At 44.2% G+C, this 20869-nt stretch overlaps 1 protein-coding gene across 4 annotated transcripts in view; it reads left to right on the forward strand.

The window, feature by feature from the left end:
• MYO1E (myosin IE) overlaps window positions 1-20869 on the forward strand; it is a 196502-nt gene that overhangs the window by 67283 nt on the left and 108350 nt on the right. For 3 of the 4 annotated variants that reach the window (XM_082733712.1, XM_082733713.1, XM_082733714.1), the window contains one exon: window positions 15443-15586. In XM_082733712.1, coding sequence (XP_082589838.1) covers window positions 15443-15586 — 144 coding nt within the window. Of the gene's footprint in view, window positions 1-15442; window positions 15587-16835; window positions 16977-20869 lie in introns of those variants that run through there. The other variant, XM_082733715.1, reaches the window with a different exon arrangement.

A 20869-nucleotide genomic window follows, 5' to 3' on the forward strand; every position in this document is an offset into this window, starting at 1 on the left:
CCCTGCTCCCACCACCCATAAATAGAGGCCTGTATCTTCAGTGGAAGGTAAAGGGTCTCAGGAAAGTGATCCCCGAAGTTTAGGGCCTATAGACTTTTGCAGGCAAGATAACCTGGAAGGCACATTTAAAACTTCTATTTCTGTTTATCTTAATATTAAAAACTGAGAAATTAAGCTCTTCAAATATTTCATATTTGGATGGACACCAGCACCCTCATGCAGTCTGATTGCCAGAGCGTCAAGGTTCACAAATGATTATCATTATTAACATAAACATTATGTTTATTATTTGAGAAATTTAATTTTTTAAAAGATTTATTTATTTGATAGAGAGAGAGAGAGAGAAAGCATGAGCAGGGGGGTTAGGTGGGGAGAAGGAGCAAGGGGAGAGGGAGAAGAGGCTCCCCGCTGATCAGGGAGCCTGATAAGGGGACTCCATCCATCCGAGGACGCCGGGATCACAACCCGAATCAAAAGCAGACGCTTAACTGACTGAGCCACCCAGGTGCCCAAGAAATTTAAAATATTTACATGCCTAGACTTATTTGTTCTTTCCAGAAGCTCTGGGTGATAAAAAAAAAAACCTTTGCTATAGGTTTGCTCAGGAGAGTCTGGCCTCAGCTGCAAAGAAGGTGCTGGACAGGAGCCAGAAGACCTGAGTTCGAGTCCTTGTTCTTCCCCTAAGTAATTGGCACCACGGGCATCCCTCACCTCCCTGGGTCTCAGATTCCTCACCGGTACAGGGAAAGCTTGGAGGTTGATGGGTACGTACGGCCCCGGCCCCTTCCAGCTCTAAAATTTTAGGATTCAGAATGTAAACACAGAAGCATTCTGCCCCTTCTTTGCCATTTTTCCTTTGTGGTTAGTTTAAACACCTTCCTTTTTTTCCTATAAGGTATCAATCTGTTACTCAGATGGTCCTTACAGCACTCCTTCATTATAGGCTTCCTTTTTAGTTAGCCTCTTCAGTGCCCTGCACGTCTCATCTGGCAGCAACTGTCTTTTTTCTGCTCTGCTGCCGTCGATCCCTGTTCTCAAGAGTCTGGGTTCAGATGTCTCACATACGGGGCCATTAGGTTCATTTGAGGATCACGAAACTTTAAAAGTTCTGTATTTCTTCACTGAATCCTGTCTCTGCTGTCTCTTCTTGATAGCCCGATGAGACATTGTCCTCGTTCTTTCTCGAAACCTCCGATAGCCAATCAGAGCATGATTCCCGGCTCCCAGAGTCCCCGGGTCATTTGCTGTTATTGACAACTTGCTATTATTGGCAAGTTCACCCGCCCGGTGGGCCAGACAGTGTAATACGAACTCTCCACGCATGATCTTATTTAATTCCCACAGAAGCCCTGAGTCCTCGTCACTGTTATTATCCCCATTTTACAGAAAAAGAAACTGAGGCTTAGAGACTGGCATCCTTGCAATGCTGTGTTTACTAAATAGCCTTGAAACACTTAACGTCCTTAAAAATCTTTTTAGTCGGAGGGGTACTAAGATCTCTCTTAAGTCAGAATCTCTTCCCCTCAGAGAGAGAGGGCTTTCTCTCCTTCTCTGCTTTTTTTTCTTTATCTCCCTTCCCAGTTTCTAGAGTTTTAAAAATCTGTGTTTGTGGACAGTTAAGTCTATAGCCAGGATTTAAGCTGGTCCGAGGAAGACTTAGTCTCTGGTGGGTGGCCGTCCACAAACCTGGAAGAACCAAGTAATGGGGGGGCCTGGATGAGCTCAGAGTGAAGCACTGCTGATCTCCCAAATTGGTTTGATTGTAAATCCATCCCTATAACCTGCTCACTGAACTGGGGCACGGGGGGGGGGAGGGGGGCGCAGCAGGTAAGGGATAAGCCCTTGGAAGTTCTATAGGCAGGGCATACATATACACAAGAAGAGATCTGTCTCTGCTCCTCCTTGCTGTGTAGATACCCACACTCAGGCGCCCACCCCGTGCTTGCTGGGTGTGGCTTCTGAGAGATAAGCCGAGAACAGGGCATTAGGAGACCTCACCTGCTTTGCTGTCTCCCTTGGGACTTTGAATGGCATTCTCTGGTGTACTCAGTACTCTCCCCCACCCCCTTCTGAAATCTTCAGCCCAGCCCCTTGGTCCTTTCCTGAAGTTCAAGGTATGGGTCTTGAGAAGAATGGCAGGGTGGGTTCTGTGTCCTCTGCCAGGTGATGAAAAGGAGTAAGAGGTTGGACCGAGTGTCTTGTCTTCAGCCTGGAGCTGTTCTGAGCCTTCTCCATCCTGGTGACACTGATCGGAAATGTTGATTCGTGGCTGCTCTGGTGGCTTCCCCACTCCCAGATGTGCCCACAGAACCCTCCTCTCCTATCAGTTTGCCTCTTAGTAGCCCCAGATCTCTCTGGATTAAACATGCCCTGTTTACACCCAGAAAAGCTCCTAGACTCAAAGCCTTATGGCTACATTTTGCTCCTAGAGGGACATGGCACCTGGGTTCCACAGATCAGGCCAGATCAAGCAAGCAAATGGTCAAGATGTGCCCATGCCAAATACAGGAGAAAATGTGGAAGGCTTTTCTCACCTCTGTACTTTGTTGTTCAGTATTGGCTAAGGACTGTGTGCTCACGGAACCCTCCCACACCCCTGAGTTCTGCTTCTAGACTCAGTATTCCCATGGCTAATCCGTGACAAAGGTTGCCCCTATCTCTGAGACACCCCTGATCACATTCTTGATCCTTTTCTCTTAGCACATCCTGAAATAGCAACACCTCAACCTGTTGCCCCCTCTGCCCCCCCCCCCGCTTAAAATCCTACTCTTTATTCCCTTTTGGTATTTCTACATGAGCTTTAAAAAAAAAAAAATCTAGGTAAGAAAAGAATTCTGTAGACTCTTTTTTTTTAAATTGAATTGTTTCATTCAGATATGCCCAAACGGTTCATTTTCCAGCAAAATTAAATAATACTAAAATATAAAAACAGGGTGCCTGGGTGGCTCAGTGGGTTAAGCCTCTGCCTTGGGCTCGGATCATGATCTCAGGGTCCTGGGATTAAAGCCCCACAATGGGCTCTCTGCTCAGCGGGGAACCTGCTTCCTCTTCTCTCTCTGCCTGCCTTTCTGCCTACTTGTGATCCCTGTCTGTCAAATAAATAAATAAAATCTTTAAAAAGTATATAAAATCAGTTGATTATCTTGGGTTGTCATACCTCCACCATTTTGCATGACATAAATAATGCATGTTTTGCAATCAGTATGGAAAGATGCTGTAAATGATACTGAGCCCAGGGAGACTATTTTTAATCAGGTTAATATCAACTCTGCTTCAGTCGGCTGGCAAGTCTTTGCATATTTATTTTTTCGCAGAACAGCATTTAAAATTAGGATTTTTTTTCTTCCTTGGTACAGAGCAGTAGTTCATTTTATGTGTCAAGAAGTTGTTCGATTATAGGAACAAGAACAACTGGTGTTGGTATTTCTAGCTGGCCTGCCTGCATTATGGCTTTGGTTTCTGAATTAAGTTAAAGAAACTTACTGAACAGCTACCATCACTTCAGGGACTATAATTTTCAAACCAAAAATTATTATGGACATCCAGTCTGCTAAGATTCTATTTTCTTGGTTTATCTATTCATGAAAGTCCTATTGGTAGAGGTGCACAAACCCTAAATCACATTTAGTTATACAGTATTGAATAGATGCCTTAGTCGTGGAGAATAAAATTCCCTGAAACCGACCTTGCCCAAGGTCACCGAAGTAGAGCTTGTCCTTGAACTCAAGTCTGTTGATTCTAATGTAATGGCTGAATTAGTAAGAGGAATTGCATTCCCCAACCTTTGTACTTGAAAACAGGAGGGCTGACCTGGAGGGCCCTGCAGGGGCTGGTAAATGCTTGAAGCTGTTGTCAACCTGGCTGAGCCACAGCAGCAAAGACTGACATCAGTGTCACATGTCATCATTTGTTTGATTAAAATCTATAAATAGAGGCAGAAGTGAAACTAGCGTTTGTCTGATAAGGAGATCTCATACCATTGATTCATTTTATGCTGTAACATGAAGCGTCCTCATCCCTCTGTCAAGAGTAGCCCGTTTCCCTTACCTGTCTGGATGACAACGGACGATTGAGAGGAGGGTTAGGGGCACCTGGGTGGCTCAGTCATTAAGCTGCTGCCTTTGGCGCAGATCATGGTCCCAGGGTCCTGGGATGGAGCTTCTCATCGGGCTCCTTGCTCAGCCAGAAGCCTGCTTCTCCCTCTCCCACTCTCCCTGCTTGTGTTCCCTCTCTCCCTGTCTCTCTTTCTCTCTCTCTGTCAAATAAATTAAAACAACAACAACAAAACAGAGAGAGAGAGAAGGAGAGTTGTCTTTAGGAGAAACATCTCTCCCCTTTGATCTCCCAAGCCGGAGGTGAAAGGAAAACTTTGGAAACTTCTTTCTTCCTTGGGTCAGACTCTGGGCCCCACCGACAGCTGCCGCAGGGAGATGCACCTAGTCCTGAGATGAGCTGAAGAGGCCTGGAGTTCCTTCCCCAGCTCGTACTGGTGGAACACAACCAGGCGCCAGGCACTGCCCTGCCTGCCGGGGACACGGCAGGGAGCAGCTGTGCTCCCAAGGGTTCCAGTGCCACGGCCCCGAGCTTCTCTGACTCGTGCAGGGCCCTCCCTGTACCAGTCAGACTGCTTGCTCTGCGGGCTCCGTGGTGCTGGGCTCTGCACACGGTAGCCTCCATACTAATTATAAAAGTGTCTGCTCCGTGGTGTTGTGCAGATGAAAGAGGCTGGGCCAGGGTGGGTAGTAAACATGTAATCACGCAATTACTATGAACTTTAGAATGATTCCCATTTGCAACAGCCACTTAACCTTATTATGAGAGGCAGCAGGTATGATGGTTAGACACAAAGATTTGAGAGCCGGGTGCTGGGGGATTGAAACAGCGGGACGAGTTACTTCACGTCTCTGTGCCTCAGTTTCCCTGCCTGGTAAGGCGAAGAACAGCAAATAAGTTATCATGTGGTAAGTGTTCAAAGCAGTGCTGGTATGTCATGAGAATTAGCCATTGTGTGAGAAGAAAAATATCCTCCCAAAGGGGCAAGAGAGATTTCCTAGAGACTGAGGGGGGAGAGAACAGTGCCCGCCCAGCTTCCCAGCTCTCCAGCTAGTGCTTCCCTAGGGAGAAGGAATAAACTGCAGGTTCCCAAGAAAAAACTACGTCCTTAGCCTCAAGACAAGCCCTCCTCCTGGGGGACCACTAAAATGTCCCACGTGCGGCTTAGAGGATTTTCTGAGAAGACTAGAGGAGGGGTCTTGGGATCCCTGATGAAATGCGCAGAGGTTTTGAAACATGAGTACAGAGTCGTTTCTACTTATGAAAACAGAGCCTAGGCTCTCACCTGCTATCCAAAAGGGAATCTAGTTTTCTCGTGCAAGATTTTCCACAACAGAGAGCAATACATCTGGGAAATAGAAGAGAAGCCATTCAAATTCCCTACGGCTAGAGACACCCCCGCCCCCTGCGACTCCCCGTCCCCCAGCTCAGGGAGTAGAGCATATGACTCAGCGTCATGAGTTCAAGCCCCATGTTGGGTGTGGAGCCTACCTAAAATAAATACACGTACACACACACCTACATCCATACATACACATGTACCCTACGGTTAGACTTGAAATTAGTGAGAGCAGGCTCAGGAGAGAATGGCAGTGGGCCCCTACGTATGAAACACGGCACCAAGATGGACAGCCCTACAGTGTGTATTTTTTTTTATTAACATAATGTATTATTTGCCGCAGGGATGCAGGTCTGTGATTCATCAGTCTTACACAATTCACAGCACTCACCAAAGCACATACCCTCCCCAGTGTCCATCACCCAGCCACCCTGTCCCTACCCCCCTCTCCGCGGCAACCCTCAGTTTGTATCCTGAGATTAAGAGTCTCTTACGGTTTGTCTCCCTCCCGATCCCATCTTGTTTCATTTTTTCCCTCCCTTCCCCCCACAACCCCCTGCCCTGCCTCTCAAATGTGTGTATTTTTAATTGAACGCCTCATTATTATGTTAATACATATGGAAGAAGTAAAGCTAACACACCAAACTGGTGAGTTTATGGAGATGATTGTTTAGGATTTAGTCACATTAAAAGGGACAGTTCATAGAAACAGCGGAAGCATAGGAACGATATAGAAAAGTTTTGAGAGTAGTTGAAAACAGCTCTGGGCTTAGGAGACTCTGGACCATGGTGTCTGTGAATAAGGGTCACAACTCACTGTAATCCCCCAAGGTGGGTGTATCTGGGAGAGGGGAGAGGTAGGGACCTTCCTGCTTCAAACAATCTTAACCCTGAAGGAACTCCTAGGTTGAAAGAGATACAAATCAGAACATGCCTTTCCAAATCAGAGAGGAAATGCCCTTGCTGCTTGCAAACATTTTCAGTGAAGCCTCTCAAACTGGGCAGTCATCAACCCACCAGTAAAACTACTATGTTTCTTTCTTTCTTTCTTTCTCTCTCTCTCTCTTTCTTGCTTCCTTCCTTCCTTCCTTTCTTTCTTTCTTTTTTTAAGATTTTATTTAGTTTTTTGACAGACAGAGGGAGATCACAAGTAGGCAGAGAGGCAGGCAGAGAGAGGAAGGGAAGCAGGCTTCCTGCTGTGCAGAGCCTGATGTGGGGCTCTATCCTAGGACCCTGAGATCATGACCTGAGCCAATGGCAGAGGTTTTAACCCATTGAGCCATCCAGGCGCCCCTAGTATGCAGTTTCTGAAGTAACACTGATGCATGGTGTGATACCTCCAGAATACTGTAAATCTTTGTAACATTTTCTATCTCTGAGGCTATTACACCGTGACTTAATATTTGTGAGGTGCACGGATTGGTGCCTGGCCCCTTTTAAGTGTTAAGTGCCATAATTCATCAAGCTGAAAGATACTACTGGTTGCAAGAGAGCCATCATTATTTTATTTTTCTGCTTTAAAGAAAACCCCAGAAAAGAAAAACCACACTCAGTTAAGCTGTGACACAACGTTGATTAGAAAGACGCATCCTGGGGCGCCTGGGTGGCTCAGTGGGTTAAAGCCTCAGGTCATGATCCCAGGGTCCTGGGATCGAGCCCCGCATCGGGCTTTCTGCTCAGCAGGGAGCCTGCTTCTCCCTCTCTCTCTGCCTGCTTCTCTGCCTACTTGTGATCTCTGTCTGTCAAATTAATAAATAAAATCTTTAAAAAAATCTAAAAAAAAAAAAAAGAAAGACGCATCCTGGGATGCCTGGTTGGCTCTCTCCATGGAGCGCAAGACTCTTGATCTTGGGGCCGTGGGTTGGAGCTCTATGTTGGGGGTAGATATTGCTTTAAAAAATGGACATCCTGATTTCAGAATATTAGGATATGAAGAAAATGCATCTTGGAATTGATGAGCTATGTTAGCTCTTCATTTATAACATGTTAGGTTGGAATTGTTCCTTGACCATAGAAAATGGTCCTTTGGGAGCAACATCTTGGGCTGATTGCTTTGCCTGCGGGGACTCCTTGTTTAAAGAAGAGTTTACTGTAGCTGCAATGCAGCCAGAGATAGACAAGAATTGGAGACCTGAGCTGACACAGACTAATGAAAAATATGGAAAATAGTGTCATGTTTCATTTCACTTCACAGAGTACTTTCCTGTCCCTGAGGTGATCTTTTTTCACTGAAACCCAGTATGTGTGTGTGTGTGTACATTTTATAAATACGTGCTCAGGAGAAAAATAACCATGCAGAAAGGACACTAGAGATGCAACATATGCAACATTTTAACAACCATATTTCCACACAGATACTTTATATAAAAATGCCATATATGCACTTAAAATTTGGGCATTTTACTGTCTCTCGTTTTTGTTTTTGAAGATTTTATTTATTTATTTGACAGAGAGAGATCACAAGTAGGCAGAGAGGCAGGCAGAGAGAGAGAGGAGGAAGCAGGCTCCCTGCTGAGCAGAGAGCCCGATGTGGGACTCGATCCCAGGACCCTGAGATCATGACCTGAGCCGAAGGCAGCAGCTTAACCCACTGAGCCACCCAGGCGCCCCTGTTTTTTTTTTTTTTTTTTTTTTAACAGACCTTTTTTCTCTCCTCTACTCAATGTTGCCCACTTGCTATGTACCATCCATACGTTGCCCTCTGATTGTGTCATTGTGTAAAACCAACGCTACCCCGAGAGGCATTGGGGGTTGGGTCCATTAGCATTCTTTTTCCATCTTCTGGATCTTCATAGCAGCCCCTGGGGGTCTGAGAGACTGAGGGATTTGTGGGGGACCTGTGGGTAAGTAGCCCAGGATCCTGGCTGGGAGGGCCAGTCTTTGAAAGCTGCCTGTGACTTTTTGGAGATCAACTTGGTCACAGATAGAGTGCGCAACCTGAGACAGCCTCAGTTCATGCCTCATGTTCCAGCTTTATTAACAGCACTCTCTTCTGCGCTCAGAGTGTCCCTGTTTAGATGATAAATGACGTCTGGTCTAGTTGCTTCCAGATTGACTCGGGCCAGCCCTGGCTAGGAGACTGCTGGCCCTCCGATCCTGGAGCCAGCATCTATCTACACTTGGCGATCATGTTGGAAGTTAGTTGTGGTATAGCGGAAGGAACGACAAGGAAGTCAGTCCTGGCCCTTGGTCACAGGGATTAACTGAGATCGTGGAAGTGGAGATGTTACACAAATATGGAACTTTGGGTCAGGTCACATATATTTAACATGAATGATAACTAATGAGCCCATGTCCTGTATCCCGTGAGGGCTCCCCACACTGGATGTGCCAAACCCCCAGTGTACTTCTCCTTCACCAGCTCCTCCAAGCAGAGATTACGTTACAATCCCAGGACGAAGGGATTATAATATTCATCTCTTGCAGGGCTGTGAGAATTAAATGAGATCATGTAAAGTACATCGGCACCTGTTGATGGGTTCAGTAAATGTTAGTTCCTCTGATGCTAAGGGATTTGTTGGCTACCTACTGCCTCATCCCTCCCCACCCCCGCTACTGCACCAGAAACACTTTTTTGCACTCCATTCACTGCAGTTCAACATATCCACACATGCTTGCTTCAAACATACATGTTCACATCACCAAAATGGGGGGGGAGCGGTCTGAATTCCATCAAGTGGAAAGTCATTGCAATCCCAGTGTGAGTTTACAGTGCCGGGCTCAGAGGAAACAAATATTTATGGTTGATTTTTTCCCCCCCATCATTTGCCATAGAAGTGTTTCATTCCAGTCAAATAGCAGAACTTCAAAAGGTAGAAATCCTAGACTGTCAATTAAAAGATTAAAGGACAACAGAGAGTTCTGTTCCTTTCCTGTTATGACTCATGAGGACAAAAAAAATCCCATTAAAAAACAAGCCCTGTTCAACCACAGGCCAGAGCCTTACCCCATTGTCCATTGTTCACAATCAGAATATGGTTTATCTGCCTGTTAGGGTGATACACTTGAAACATTGGGAGTATTCTAGTCCCAGGTCTTTTGGAAATCAGATCCGCCATCCTGTTATGCTCATGGACCTGCTAAACATCCCAGATATGATAATATCTTGTCATGTAGGCAACATCTCCCAATCTACTTTTCAGACCCGGAAGGGGCACAGAACCCAGGCGTACAGTGATGATCCCAGCTTCGGGATAGGCCCATCAACACCCAACACCACCACCAGACAATTCTCGAATGTATGGGCATCCTTTTCAACATGTCTGTTTATTTGGTTATTTTACTAACGCAGGCCTATATGGTTAAAAAATAATAAGTTAACTGCAGAGAAGTTTGAAATGGAAAGTAGAAGACACCCTTCTCCCAAAACCCCAGGTTTTCTTCCCAATGGAACCTTGTGTATCTTTCAAGAAAGCAATTAATCACGTGTCTTTTAAGAATTTTAGAGTGCCTGGGTGGCTCAGTGGGTTAAGCCGCTGCCTTCGGCTCAGGTCATGATCTCAGGGTCCTGGGATCGAGTCCCACATCGGGCTCTCTGCTCAGCAGGGAGCCTGCTTCCCTCTCTCTCTCTGCCTGCCTCTCCGACTACTTGTGATTTCTCTCTGTCAAATAAATAAATAAAATCTTAAAAAAAAAAGAATTTTAGACAGTTGCGGTCACTCTCTGCTTCAGTCCACATATCGATTGCTGTTTTCATGATCCTGGGTGTCTTGAAGATACTTCTATGTCAGCAGAAGCAGATTCCTTTTAACGACTGCCGGAATTCCTTTGTCGGGTCTGACCTCTTCTCATTCGGCCCCAAACCATGTGTCCAGTTTTCCCCAAAACAAACTGTGCAACAGTGAGCAGGCTTGTACGTACATCGTGGCACATGCACTTGGTGTAACTTAAGGTAAATTCCTAAAAAGAATTACTGGAACAAAGAAAGTGTGAGTTTTATTTTTATTTAAGTAACTATTTATATATTGGTCTGCGTGACTAGAATTTTGATCCCTGTTTCTACAATGCTCTCTAAAAATACTGTGCAGTATACGCTTCCTGGAAGAGGATAAGGTATTTATGATCACCCCCTCCCCGCCAGGCCCTGCCCAACACTAGGCCTATTGTGCCACAACGCATTTCATGGCCTCCCTCTTCTGGGTGTCTGAAAGGCGTTCAAGACTTACCCTGTGTATGGTCTCCTTCTCGCTCCTGGACGAACCAGAGAAGAAAACTGCTCACGGAGACACTAGTGAGAGTGGCTGTGGCTTCCCTCAAGGCCCCCCAAACACCCTCAAACCCCTTCACCCCACCCCACCCCTGCCTCCCCACGCTGAGGGACAGTAGGGTTTCAATGGAGAACAGTCCTACCTTTGTGTGCTGACTCACCTTTGCTCTTCCTGGTCCCCACCCTGGTAAACACTCAGCGGCGAGGGACACTCCACCTTTTAAAGTCAGAGAGTCAGCGACCGGACGCCTTCCTCGGCATGAGGGACTCCTGTGTCTTGGTGCTACCTCCTAAATGTGAGGAACAGACCAGGCCATTATGTGCACATGGGTGGACTCCCCTTTCCAGAACGTGTGTGTGAATCCATTGCTTTTTAATAAACGGAATCGTTGTTAGAAACCACATGTGGAGGGAGCGTGGGGGTGGTTCGGTGAGTTAAGTGATGGACTCTTGCCTTGGGCGGCTCAGGTCGTGGGATCGAGCCCTGTGTCAAGCTGCTGGTTCAGCCCGAGACTGCTTGAGGTCTTCTCCCCCTTGTCCCCACCAACTCAGGCGTGCTCATGCACACTCTCATTCATAAATGAATGAATGAATGAATGAATAAATACATAATCTTAAAGAAAGAAAGAAAGAAACCAAACATGGACCCACAAAAGTCTGCATTCAATTCTTAGTAACAGGAAATATCTCCCTTCCTCATTGTAATAACTGTCAGGGCTAAGAGTAACATTTATTGTGATTTTCATGTTCTTTTTTTTTTTCTTAGCTGGCACATCAGCAGCTATAGTCCTTCCTTTGCACAGTGCTGCCATGCTCTTTAAGGACTGTAGGATGTATAATTGCTGAGTACCCCTACTTGTTTAAAATGTTCCTATTTTTAGTGTGGAAACAAAAGTTGAGTTACCTACCCAAGAAGAAGCCCACAGAAGAGAAGGAAGCTGACTCTTGTTGTGGGGATAGCCTGGTAAGCCAGGCCTTTGCTAGCTGCAGAAAATGGCCCTTCTCAGATGGGGAAGTCCCCGTCGCTGTTCTTCCTTCTCCCAGTGCGCAAGGCAGCCAGTCCTACCCCCGCCCTCCCAGTCAGGAGCGGGAGGAAGCAGCAAAAAGGTCAAGGTTATTTGTCCCAGAAATACTGTTCATATTCTCACAGCCATAGCACAGTAGTTTGTGATCTGAAGGTCATGTCCAGCCCCTGCTTCCGGGGACATTGTCTAGGATTATAAAATGATAACCATTTTCCCACAGCGTTTCCACTTGCTGCCTGCCCGCAGCTGTGTTCCGCGGAAGACCTCTATCTAGAAAAGTCATGCTATGATCAAACTTGATCGTCCCCTACAGAAAAACAGAAAATAGTTTTCTGTTTCACTGTGGGGAACTTTCAAGCAAGGGTGAGAGCCTGCGCATCTGTGTTCGGTTCCCTAGCTTCTCCGACGAAGTTCTCATGCTGTGCTAGAACTGCCCTGCCCAACCCTGGCTCTGCTTTCATTTATCCATGGGGTGGATTCTGATCTTGTCCTTGATAATCCACGTGGGTCAGTTTTCCCCAAAGGCTCTGATTGTTCCTACACTTTCTAGCTACGTTCCCTCTTCTACTTTACTTCATATGAATTGTTTTTTGGGGGCGGGGCCGGGAGGGGCTGATATGGGGAAGGAGAAAGGAGAAAGGAATAGTAAGGTGGGGGTCATTGAAGATGGAGAAGTTACAATTAGAAGACCTTGGACAATTAAGTTTTTTTCATTAGTATAACAGAGATAATCATATACAGTATGGGCAATGATTGTGAAGGTTGAATGAGTTCCCGAATATCATTGCCTCAGGGAAGGAGGGACAGAGAGGTGGGGGGTGGGGAGGTATATGTGACCAACTGGGTATAGGAAATGTGCCAAATAAAACATAAGTCCAGTGTTTCAGTCTTTGATGCAAAGAGAAAGTGGTCATTAACAAAGATTATAGGTATTTTTAATGATCAAATCAGTTTTGGAGACAGTGTGTCATTCTGGGGCCATCTTAAACAGAACTGTTGGAAATATCCAGTAAAGTCACCAGGGAGACCCTTTGAAGAAACCATGATGTTTGAATGAATTCATAATCATAGAGACTTGGGTTCGCATCTTACCCTTGCTGCTTCCTAGTTAGGAAGTCTGTTTCTTTCCGCATAGCATGAGAATGTTAACCCCTCTCTCTTTGAGTTGATGGCAGTAGCAGAAGGAGCAGCCACCACAAATCAAATGGCCGATTCCTTTGCTTGTGGTAAGCGTTCCGTCTCACTATTGGTTCCTTATCCTTTTACGGAGAGAGGTCTGAAGAGACACGTGGGACTCTGGTGTCCGCAGATATTTGAGACCATGAGTCCGTGAACTCCACAAGGAGGCCCTGTTTTCATGAGGAATAACTGCCATTAGAAGGAGGACAATGGGCCATATGGGTATATCTCACTCTGCTGTGAGACAGAGAAAAGACAGATTGGATACCAAGACCAACCTGGATCACCTTGAGAAGCCAGTTTCTGTGGCTTGGTGCCAACATATACACTGTGACACAGAGCACCTCCATTTCTTGTCCTTTGCAGACATTAAATAACAGCTTGTTGATACCCTTCTGTTTTATTAAACTGTGCTTACATTTTCAAAGAGAGAATAACATATTTGACCTCTTAAGTAGATGGATATTTATCGGGGTTAAAAACAAACACACATACCTCCTGGTTAGGTACTCCGTGGCCTCAGTTTTTGATGAAGAATAATTTTTTGTGAGTGCCCAGAGAATAATCAAGAAAAGAAGGGAGGACAGAGAAGGGAAGGAGTTGCAGGGAACCTTTATCTGTTTGGAAGTAGACGGTGGATCTTGGATTGCGACCAAGTGAGTCCTGTGCAGCCAGTGCTTTTTCCCTCTTTCTGCTTTGCCACAAGAGGAAGTAGGTGTGGTGAGGCTTGGGTAGTTTTGTAGAACTGATGCTGCTTGTGGTTCTGCGGAAGCCAAATATATCATATAAAGAGTCCCTGTGCAAGGCAGCATGGGTGGCAAGCCTTCCAGAACCCTTTTCTGGAGCGCGAGCCCATGGCACTGGTATACCTTCCCTATGGTAACTCTTTCCTGCCTGGTTTTTAAAAACTGCTTTTCCCAGAGCCCCTTAGAATGGATCTTACAAAGGACCCATGTCTCCTACAGAGAAAAAACATTAAATAAATTTTCCAAAACGAGATTTCAAGTGGTATTTATCTTGTTTCCTTCCACTTCCCCTTTCTCTCGAAGAACCTCCTTGGGACCTTTTCTCATCCTAGTTTATATGTCTGAGCGTGTGGCCTTTTTAGATAGCCTTATTACCCTTATTCAGAAATTTTCTCTTTTATCCAAATCCCCCAAAACAGTGAGCTCCCGGGAAGGGGGCAGGAGCCGAGTCTCACTCAGGTCAATGCCCACCACACTTGGGCAGCACGCAACATCTCCAGTAGGATGCATAAAGGGAGTGAGGGGAAGGGAGGATCTTCTAATATCTTGTCCTGTTCATTTGCCATTATCTCATACGTATCAGATTCTTGCCCCAGTGTGTCTAGATTATAATGACTGTCCCTCCTTGACTCGCCTTTTCTGGCAAATTCAAAATATTTTAGATCCCTTCAAATGGCACCTTTTCCAGGAGGTTGGTTCTGTCTTCCCTAGGACAAAGAAGTCTTCAGCACTCCTGGGACACCCATTTTACATGTGTTTACATACTGACTGTTGCTGATGCATGTGCTACTTCCGTCAATATCGAGGTGTCCTTTAGTGGACATGAGTTCCTCAAGGGCAGCCACCACGGTGCTTCCAGCTGCCTCTAACTCCAGAACTTGGCACATAGCATAACATGCAGGGATCCCACTGCAGACGTGCCAAGTGAAAGGAAGTCCAGCAGGCCAAGGGTGTTGAGAGGCCACTTCTGGTGTTAGGTCATAAATCCAGTGAGCAGACAAGGGCTACGGTTTCATCTCTCCAAGGAGGCCATGGGGCTGGATGAGGTCCTCCTGTCCACGGCACCTTCTGTAATCCCATTTCCTTGTTAATAGAGCAGTGATCAGCCATCAAAATGTACCTTATCTTTTGAATCTGGAAAGCCCATATTAACGTTGACTGTGGAAGTTTATGGAGGGAAAATAATTTGGATGGCTTGAGAAATTAGGCCAATGTGACCTAGCCATTGTGTGATACATACTACTTCTGCTTCTGAGTTCTGTCCTATAATTTGCAAATTAATGTAGAAAGTTTCTGTTTTATTGCCTATTGTATTGTTAATTCTACAAAACAATAAGGTTGAAGGAATTATTGGAGACAATTGCTCATTTTTTTTTAAAGATTTTTATTCATTTGAGAGAGAGTGAGAGAGAGAGCAAGCTCAACCAGGGTGAGGGGCAGAGGGAGAAGCAGACTCCATCCACGTGTGGGACTCTATCCTGGGCCCCCAGGATCATGATCTGAGCTGAAGACAAATGCTTAAGGGACTGAGCCACTCAGGGGTCCTGACCATTGGTCATTTATTGTGTTATACTCAAGATACTCTTCAGTACTTTATATATGTTATCTTAGTTAATCCTTACAGGAACTCTATAAAGTGGGTCTTAATTTCTCCTCTTTTACAAATGAGAGAAGAGCAGCGTAAGGGACACAGTGAGCCTGTGTAACTTCCTCCCTTCTCTTAGTTCATAGGTGGCAAAGCTGAAATTTAAATCCAGATAATGTTAATAACAAAATCTTTGTTCTGCTCATTCTGCAGCATTTGATGTAAGGAATATTTGGGAGCTTCGTCGCTTTTTTTTCCCCATCAGGAGAAAATAAAGCATCCTAATTATTGTGCGTTTTCTGTTCCCAGGGAAGCAAAGGTGCCTACCGGTACCACTGGCAAAGCCACAATGTTAAGCACAGCGGCGTGGATGACATGGTCCTGCTCTCCAAGATCACAGAGAACGCCATCGTGGAGAATCTGAAGAAGAGATACATGGATGACTACATTTTTGTATCCTTTCTTAGTTTCTACGGACTTTTCTAAGTAAGACGACCATACCCACGGTAAAATGTGATGTGTTCCTAGCATGAGAAGATCCACCTGAAATTCTGAACTTGACACTATGCGCTCAAGTTCTTTTCACTGTTTCAGAACATGGTTTTGTGCTTTTCTGCCCTCTTTGTTAAGGTGGTAGAAAGGGCAAAGATGATGCTAAATTATTTTCCTGGCATTTCACAAAATCAAGAACCAGCCGTATTCATCTGTTTCAATCAATGGCACTGTACCTTTGACGTGTTTTAGCTACGCACGTGGGGTCTAAAACCTCTGCTGTTCCTAAGGGAAAAGTCCTGATCTGCAGAGAATTCTGTCGATAGAGCTCCCTAATTGCAAAGCAGACAGTTAAGTCCAGACCTAAAAGGTTTTCAAAAGATTGCCTCATGCAAAAAATAATGCAATTTTGCCAGTTTTTCTGCATTCTTATGTTTACTAAAAGAAACATGAGACGTGAAGATCAACTATTGAAAATGCCTGACATTCTTGAGTTGTTCTTTATGTTTCAATTTTAGCTTGCCAGATGCCGTTTTTTACAGGGCTTTCAAAAATTCAGAATGGAAATTTGATTCAAATGTGTGTTGACTTCATTATAAACAGAGAACTGTGATATTTGCTTAAGTTCCTACAGGATTCAGTTTTGTTTGGTACAACTATAAAAAGATCTCTTAGTGGAATTATTGTAGAGTTTTAGATATGCGAAGATCTGTGCAAATCTATATTGCTGTACCGGGAAGTTTAACTGTGATGCTCTTGGTAACTTCGGAAGGCACAGTGTCTCGGAGGACCATTAAAGGTAGAGTCTTTGCAGCTGGTGTTGCATACACTTTAGGTCTTAACCCCAAAAGCTTGAAGAGGCCTAGTTTTCTCATCTGTAGCTTCTGTTTGTTATTCATACCACTCATTTGACTATTAGTTAAAAGCATCCATATGTATACAACAATATTTTTGCAGAGAATGCCTTTCTCTTCATTGGTGAGTGGGGAGTTCAACATACCAGGATAGACCAATACATATATTAGTAATGCTAATTAGTAATATTAATTAACAGAATTATTCTAAGACACTTGGATGGTGCAGACCAAGACTGTGCTATTTCTTATTGACCACAGGAAATTTTACCAAATCTCTCGGTAGTTAAACACCTAAACCCCTGCTTTGAAGCATTAACAGATATATTTGGACTTCTTAACTACATTAATAATAGCGTCTTGATCGGGGGCAGTGGCCTACCACCCGCAAATGAAGTCTGCCCACTGCCCATTTTATACCCAAGGTTTTATTGAAATATAGCCGTACTCACTCTTTATTTGTTGTTAATGCCTGCTTGAAATCTACAAAGGCCAGGGTGAGTAGTTGCCACACAACCATTGGACCTAAAATAATTATAAGGCCCTTTACAGAAAACTTTTGCTGACTCCTATTTTAGTATATGTGCTGCCAAAACGAGCACCCTTGCTGACTGCTAGGTATCTGTGCAGAGCTTCCTTTTAATTTAATTGTATGAAAGCAGTTGTATTGAGTGCTTAAGTTTTCCTTTTATTTGGTCAAAAAATTTGAAACGTGGGCTTATCATCATGAAAATATGTTAATCACTTTTATGTGCAAGTCCTGTGGCACAGGGGAACTGGCAGGGGCTGGGTACAGGCTGTGGATCTGGACTGCCTGGCTTCCAGCCTTACTCTGCACGGGCTTGCTGACCTCCTGCAGGGTTTGTGATCTATGTGGCTTGATTCCCTCACGTGTAAAATGGGAATGATATTGAAATCTCCTGCATGAGACTGTTGGAAGGTTAAATGAAATTATGAATGCAGTGAGTAACAGTAAGCATTACTTATTATTATCATACACTAAGGCAAGTATAGAAGTTCCTTCCGCATTTCTGGGTTATGTTCCAGAAATTCAATTTTAAAGTTGCTTATGGAAAATTCAAATGCATTTTACCATGGAAACTGTTTTAAATGGAGGATTGGTTTATTGACGAGCCCATAAAAGGTGAATTTCCACTGAATACAGTTGAACAAATTATTTATTGGAATGTTCTTAGAACTTGGGCTCTGCTTATTATGTTATTTACGTAGAAGCGTGGTTTTTGAAAGATGAGTAAGAAAAAAATGCTAGTGCTTATCAATAGCCAGTCCATCATCAAGCTGGACAGACTCACTTCTCCCTATAAAGATAGTTTACCCCCTAAAACTAGGGACTTTCTTTTATACATCTTCTTAAAAAACACGAATTCTTTAAAGCAGTATGTGTTCATTTGATATGATTTATAAAATGCAGTCAATCAGAAAAGAGAACACTAACATCACCTACAATCCTAACATAACCTCTTGGTGTATATTTTTCAATAGAACTGCATATAGACATGCATATATAAATATAAATAACAAATATAAATATATATATATATATTTTGAGGGGTCTTTCTTATTAATTTTAACAAAAACGGCCTCATCTTGCCTCAGACGGTATTTAGTTGCATGCATAATTCTTCGCATCATGCATTGTATTAAGTATTCATTGGAAATCTGTTGACTATCAAGATTGGCTTTTTATATTCAGACTGCAGAGTTTTTAAATGACTCACACAGAGGGTGCTGATTACGAGCCTTTGAATTATTGCCTTTGAATCAATGGCTGACTAATTGTGTGTTCTACCAAGGAAATGAGTTAGTTGACCACTAATGGCCTCTTGTTTTAGAGATCTCTACCCACTCAGTACAAGAGAAACTCAGCATCTGCATGCTTTCCATCAAGAACACAGAGCAGCCTTGAGCTTTGAGGAAGCTTGACGATTCCTTTGGATGTTTATGAAATAATAACTGCAGATCTTTGCCTCTGTTAAGTGATAAAAGCCTCCTTCATCCCGTCAGTGCTATAGGAATATTATTATGATGGAGTAAGATTATTTTAAACAAGAGAATTTTTTCCCCTCTCCTAAGCTCAGTAGTTCAGGCAAGAAGAGATTTGATTTCCTATTAAGTTATGAGATTGCTTATGGTACCTCCTCTACATCGAATACCAGCACATTGTTTCAGATTGAAGGTCCACATTTGGAGCAATCAATTGTTAATGCATTCAGGCTGAATGCACATTTTTTTGTTCTACATTAGGGGGGAAAAATCTGCTTAGAAAATGCTAATACTGTTTACCAGTAATTTTCAGCTATTTATCCTAAGACAAGGAAGGTTTAATTTACCATCCGTTTTTTTTCCCCTGAATGTTGCCACACTTCTTAAAATTACATTCTAAAATACATGAGGAAAACAGTGCCGTCTTCGCTCTTGTGCTTGGCCAGACATCCTTTATAGCCACTTTGCCGACGAAAATAGTTCCTGTGCAGAGCATTCCATGCTCATTTGGTCCAACTTTCTCCCAACTTGTTTTTACTCAAAGACCACGCTCAAGTGTGTTTGACATTTTCAGCCCTTGAATTAGTTGAGGCTCTTGGGCCAGAGCAGCCAGAGCCCAAGGCCTTGCAGTAGTTCCAAGTGAGACTTGGCCCTTGGCCGTCCATTCAGATGGAGTGGGCGGCATGCTGGAGGGACATGTTGGTCCGGTGGCTGGAGCCTGGGGCTCAAGGTCCTGCTCAACTGGTGTCCCCATATGTGTCTTCAGGCAGGTCCCTTCACCTCCCCGTTCCCCCTCAGTGATAAATCCAGGGAAGTCACCTAGATCAGTTGGGGGGAATTCACTGGACTGTTAAAAAATTTTTTTTAAGTTAAGCTCAACTTTGCCTGTTAAGACCATAGAAGTTGTACTACCATCACATTTCATAAAAGGAAGAATATTCTAATGCCCTGAAAGTAGAAAGGAAATAATCTAAGACTACAGGATGGTCCTTTATATTGAATACATTGAGCTTTATGAAAAATTCAGGGCGTGTTTCTTGTGTTGTCATCGTTGCTGCAGAACAATGAAAACCCATAGATCCACCACCAGCTTTTGAGAACTAACCAGTGAACGTTCTGTTGGGTCTCTTCCATCCCATGTATTCTGTGAGACAAGATGGCATGTATTTTGTTTTTGTCTGGTTAGTGCGTGTATGTGTGTGTGTGTTTATGTGCGTTTGTGTATCATAGCCTCATACCTCCATACATTCTGAAAATTAACCTTGGGCCACACCTTCACAGCCAGAGGTTACGTGGGTAGAGACAGTTTACGTTCCGATTATGCCTGAGCCGCTTTTTCCAGAGGCACGCCTGAATTATGTAGTAGGGAGTGGGAGTGAGTTGTCTGGGAAATAACCCAACCCAGCAGGAGACGTGGGTCTCAGAAAAGGAGCTGAGATCTCCGCAGACGCAGCCAGGTGAAAAACCGGGCAGGCTTTTGGATAAACCATTAGGCCAGATTCACACCTGAAATAACTAAACTATATTTGTTTTCTTCAGATTCTAAACTAATCTCTTTTCTCATATCTTCTGACTTACGGAAGTGTGTAGCTGCTTAGCACAGCCACAAGCCGCATTATTCTTCTCAAACCAAACTTTATTTTTCAGGAATCCTCCCAAATTATACTGAGTTTGAGAGCCTTACTGGGAGGTTGAGGGAATAGCTATAATTTTCCCTCCTCTTCTGAGTCACGAATTCAAGATTGGCCTAGAATAATCTGAAAGAGGTTTTTTCTCTGTCTTCTTACGAGGCCTTTACCCAAATTTATGTAGATGACTTAGTGAAAATCAAGACTTTCTTTTTAAAAAGATTTTATTTATTTATTTATTTGACAGATCACAAGTAGGCAGAGAGGCCTCTGTTGAGCAGAGAGCCCAATGGGGGGCTCTATCCCAGGACCCTGAGATCATGACCTGAGCCAAAGGCAGAGGCTTAACCCACTGAGCCACCCAGGCGCCCCGAAAATCAAGACTTTCTAAGATGTTTTTTGACAAAGCAGATTAATAGTAAAAAAAAATAAATAAAGTATGGTTTCCTACAAGAGCTCTCATGCAGCCCAGTCCATGTTTATCCAGTAGCTGAGGGCTTGGTGGGTAGGAAAGAGTTGGTGGGGAGCTCATGCCTGTGGCTCACGTCCTCAGGCAGCTAGTTCTTCTCCATGTGCAGTGCTGATTTCTCTAGAACAGTGGCATTTATCACAGCATTTCCTTTACAACTAAGGGAAGGCGCACCCCACCTCCTCCACAGAAAGATGGAACTTGGCCAGATGTGTTTACATCTGGCAATAAGTGGACCCCTAGACCTCTCCCCTTCTGACATGAGGAAGGTCACAGCATTGCTGTATTT

Source organism: Mustela nivalis, assembly GCF_964662115.1.
Source record: "Mustela nivalis genome assembly, chromosome: 6".
Taxonomy (NCBI): Eukaryota; Metazoa; Chordata; class Mammalia; order Carnivora; family Mustelidae; genus Mustela; species Mustela nivalis.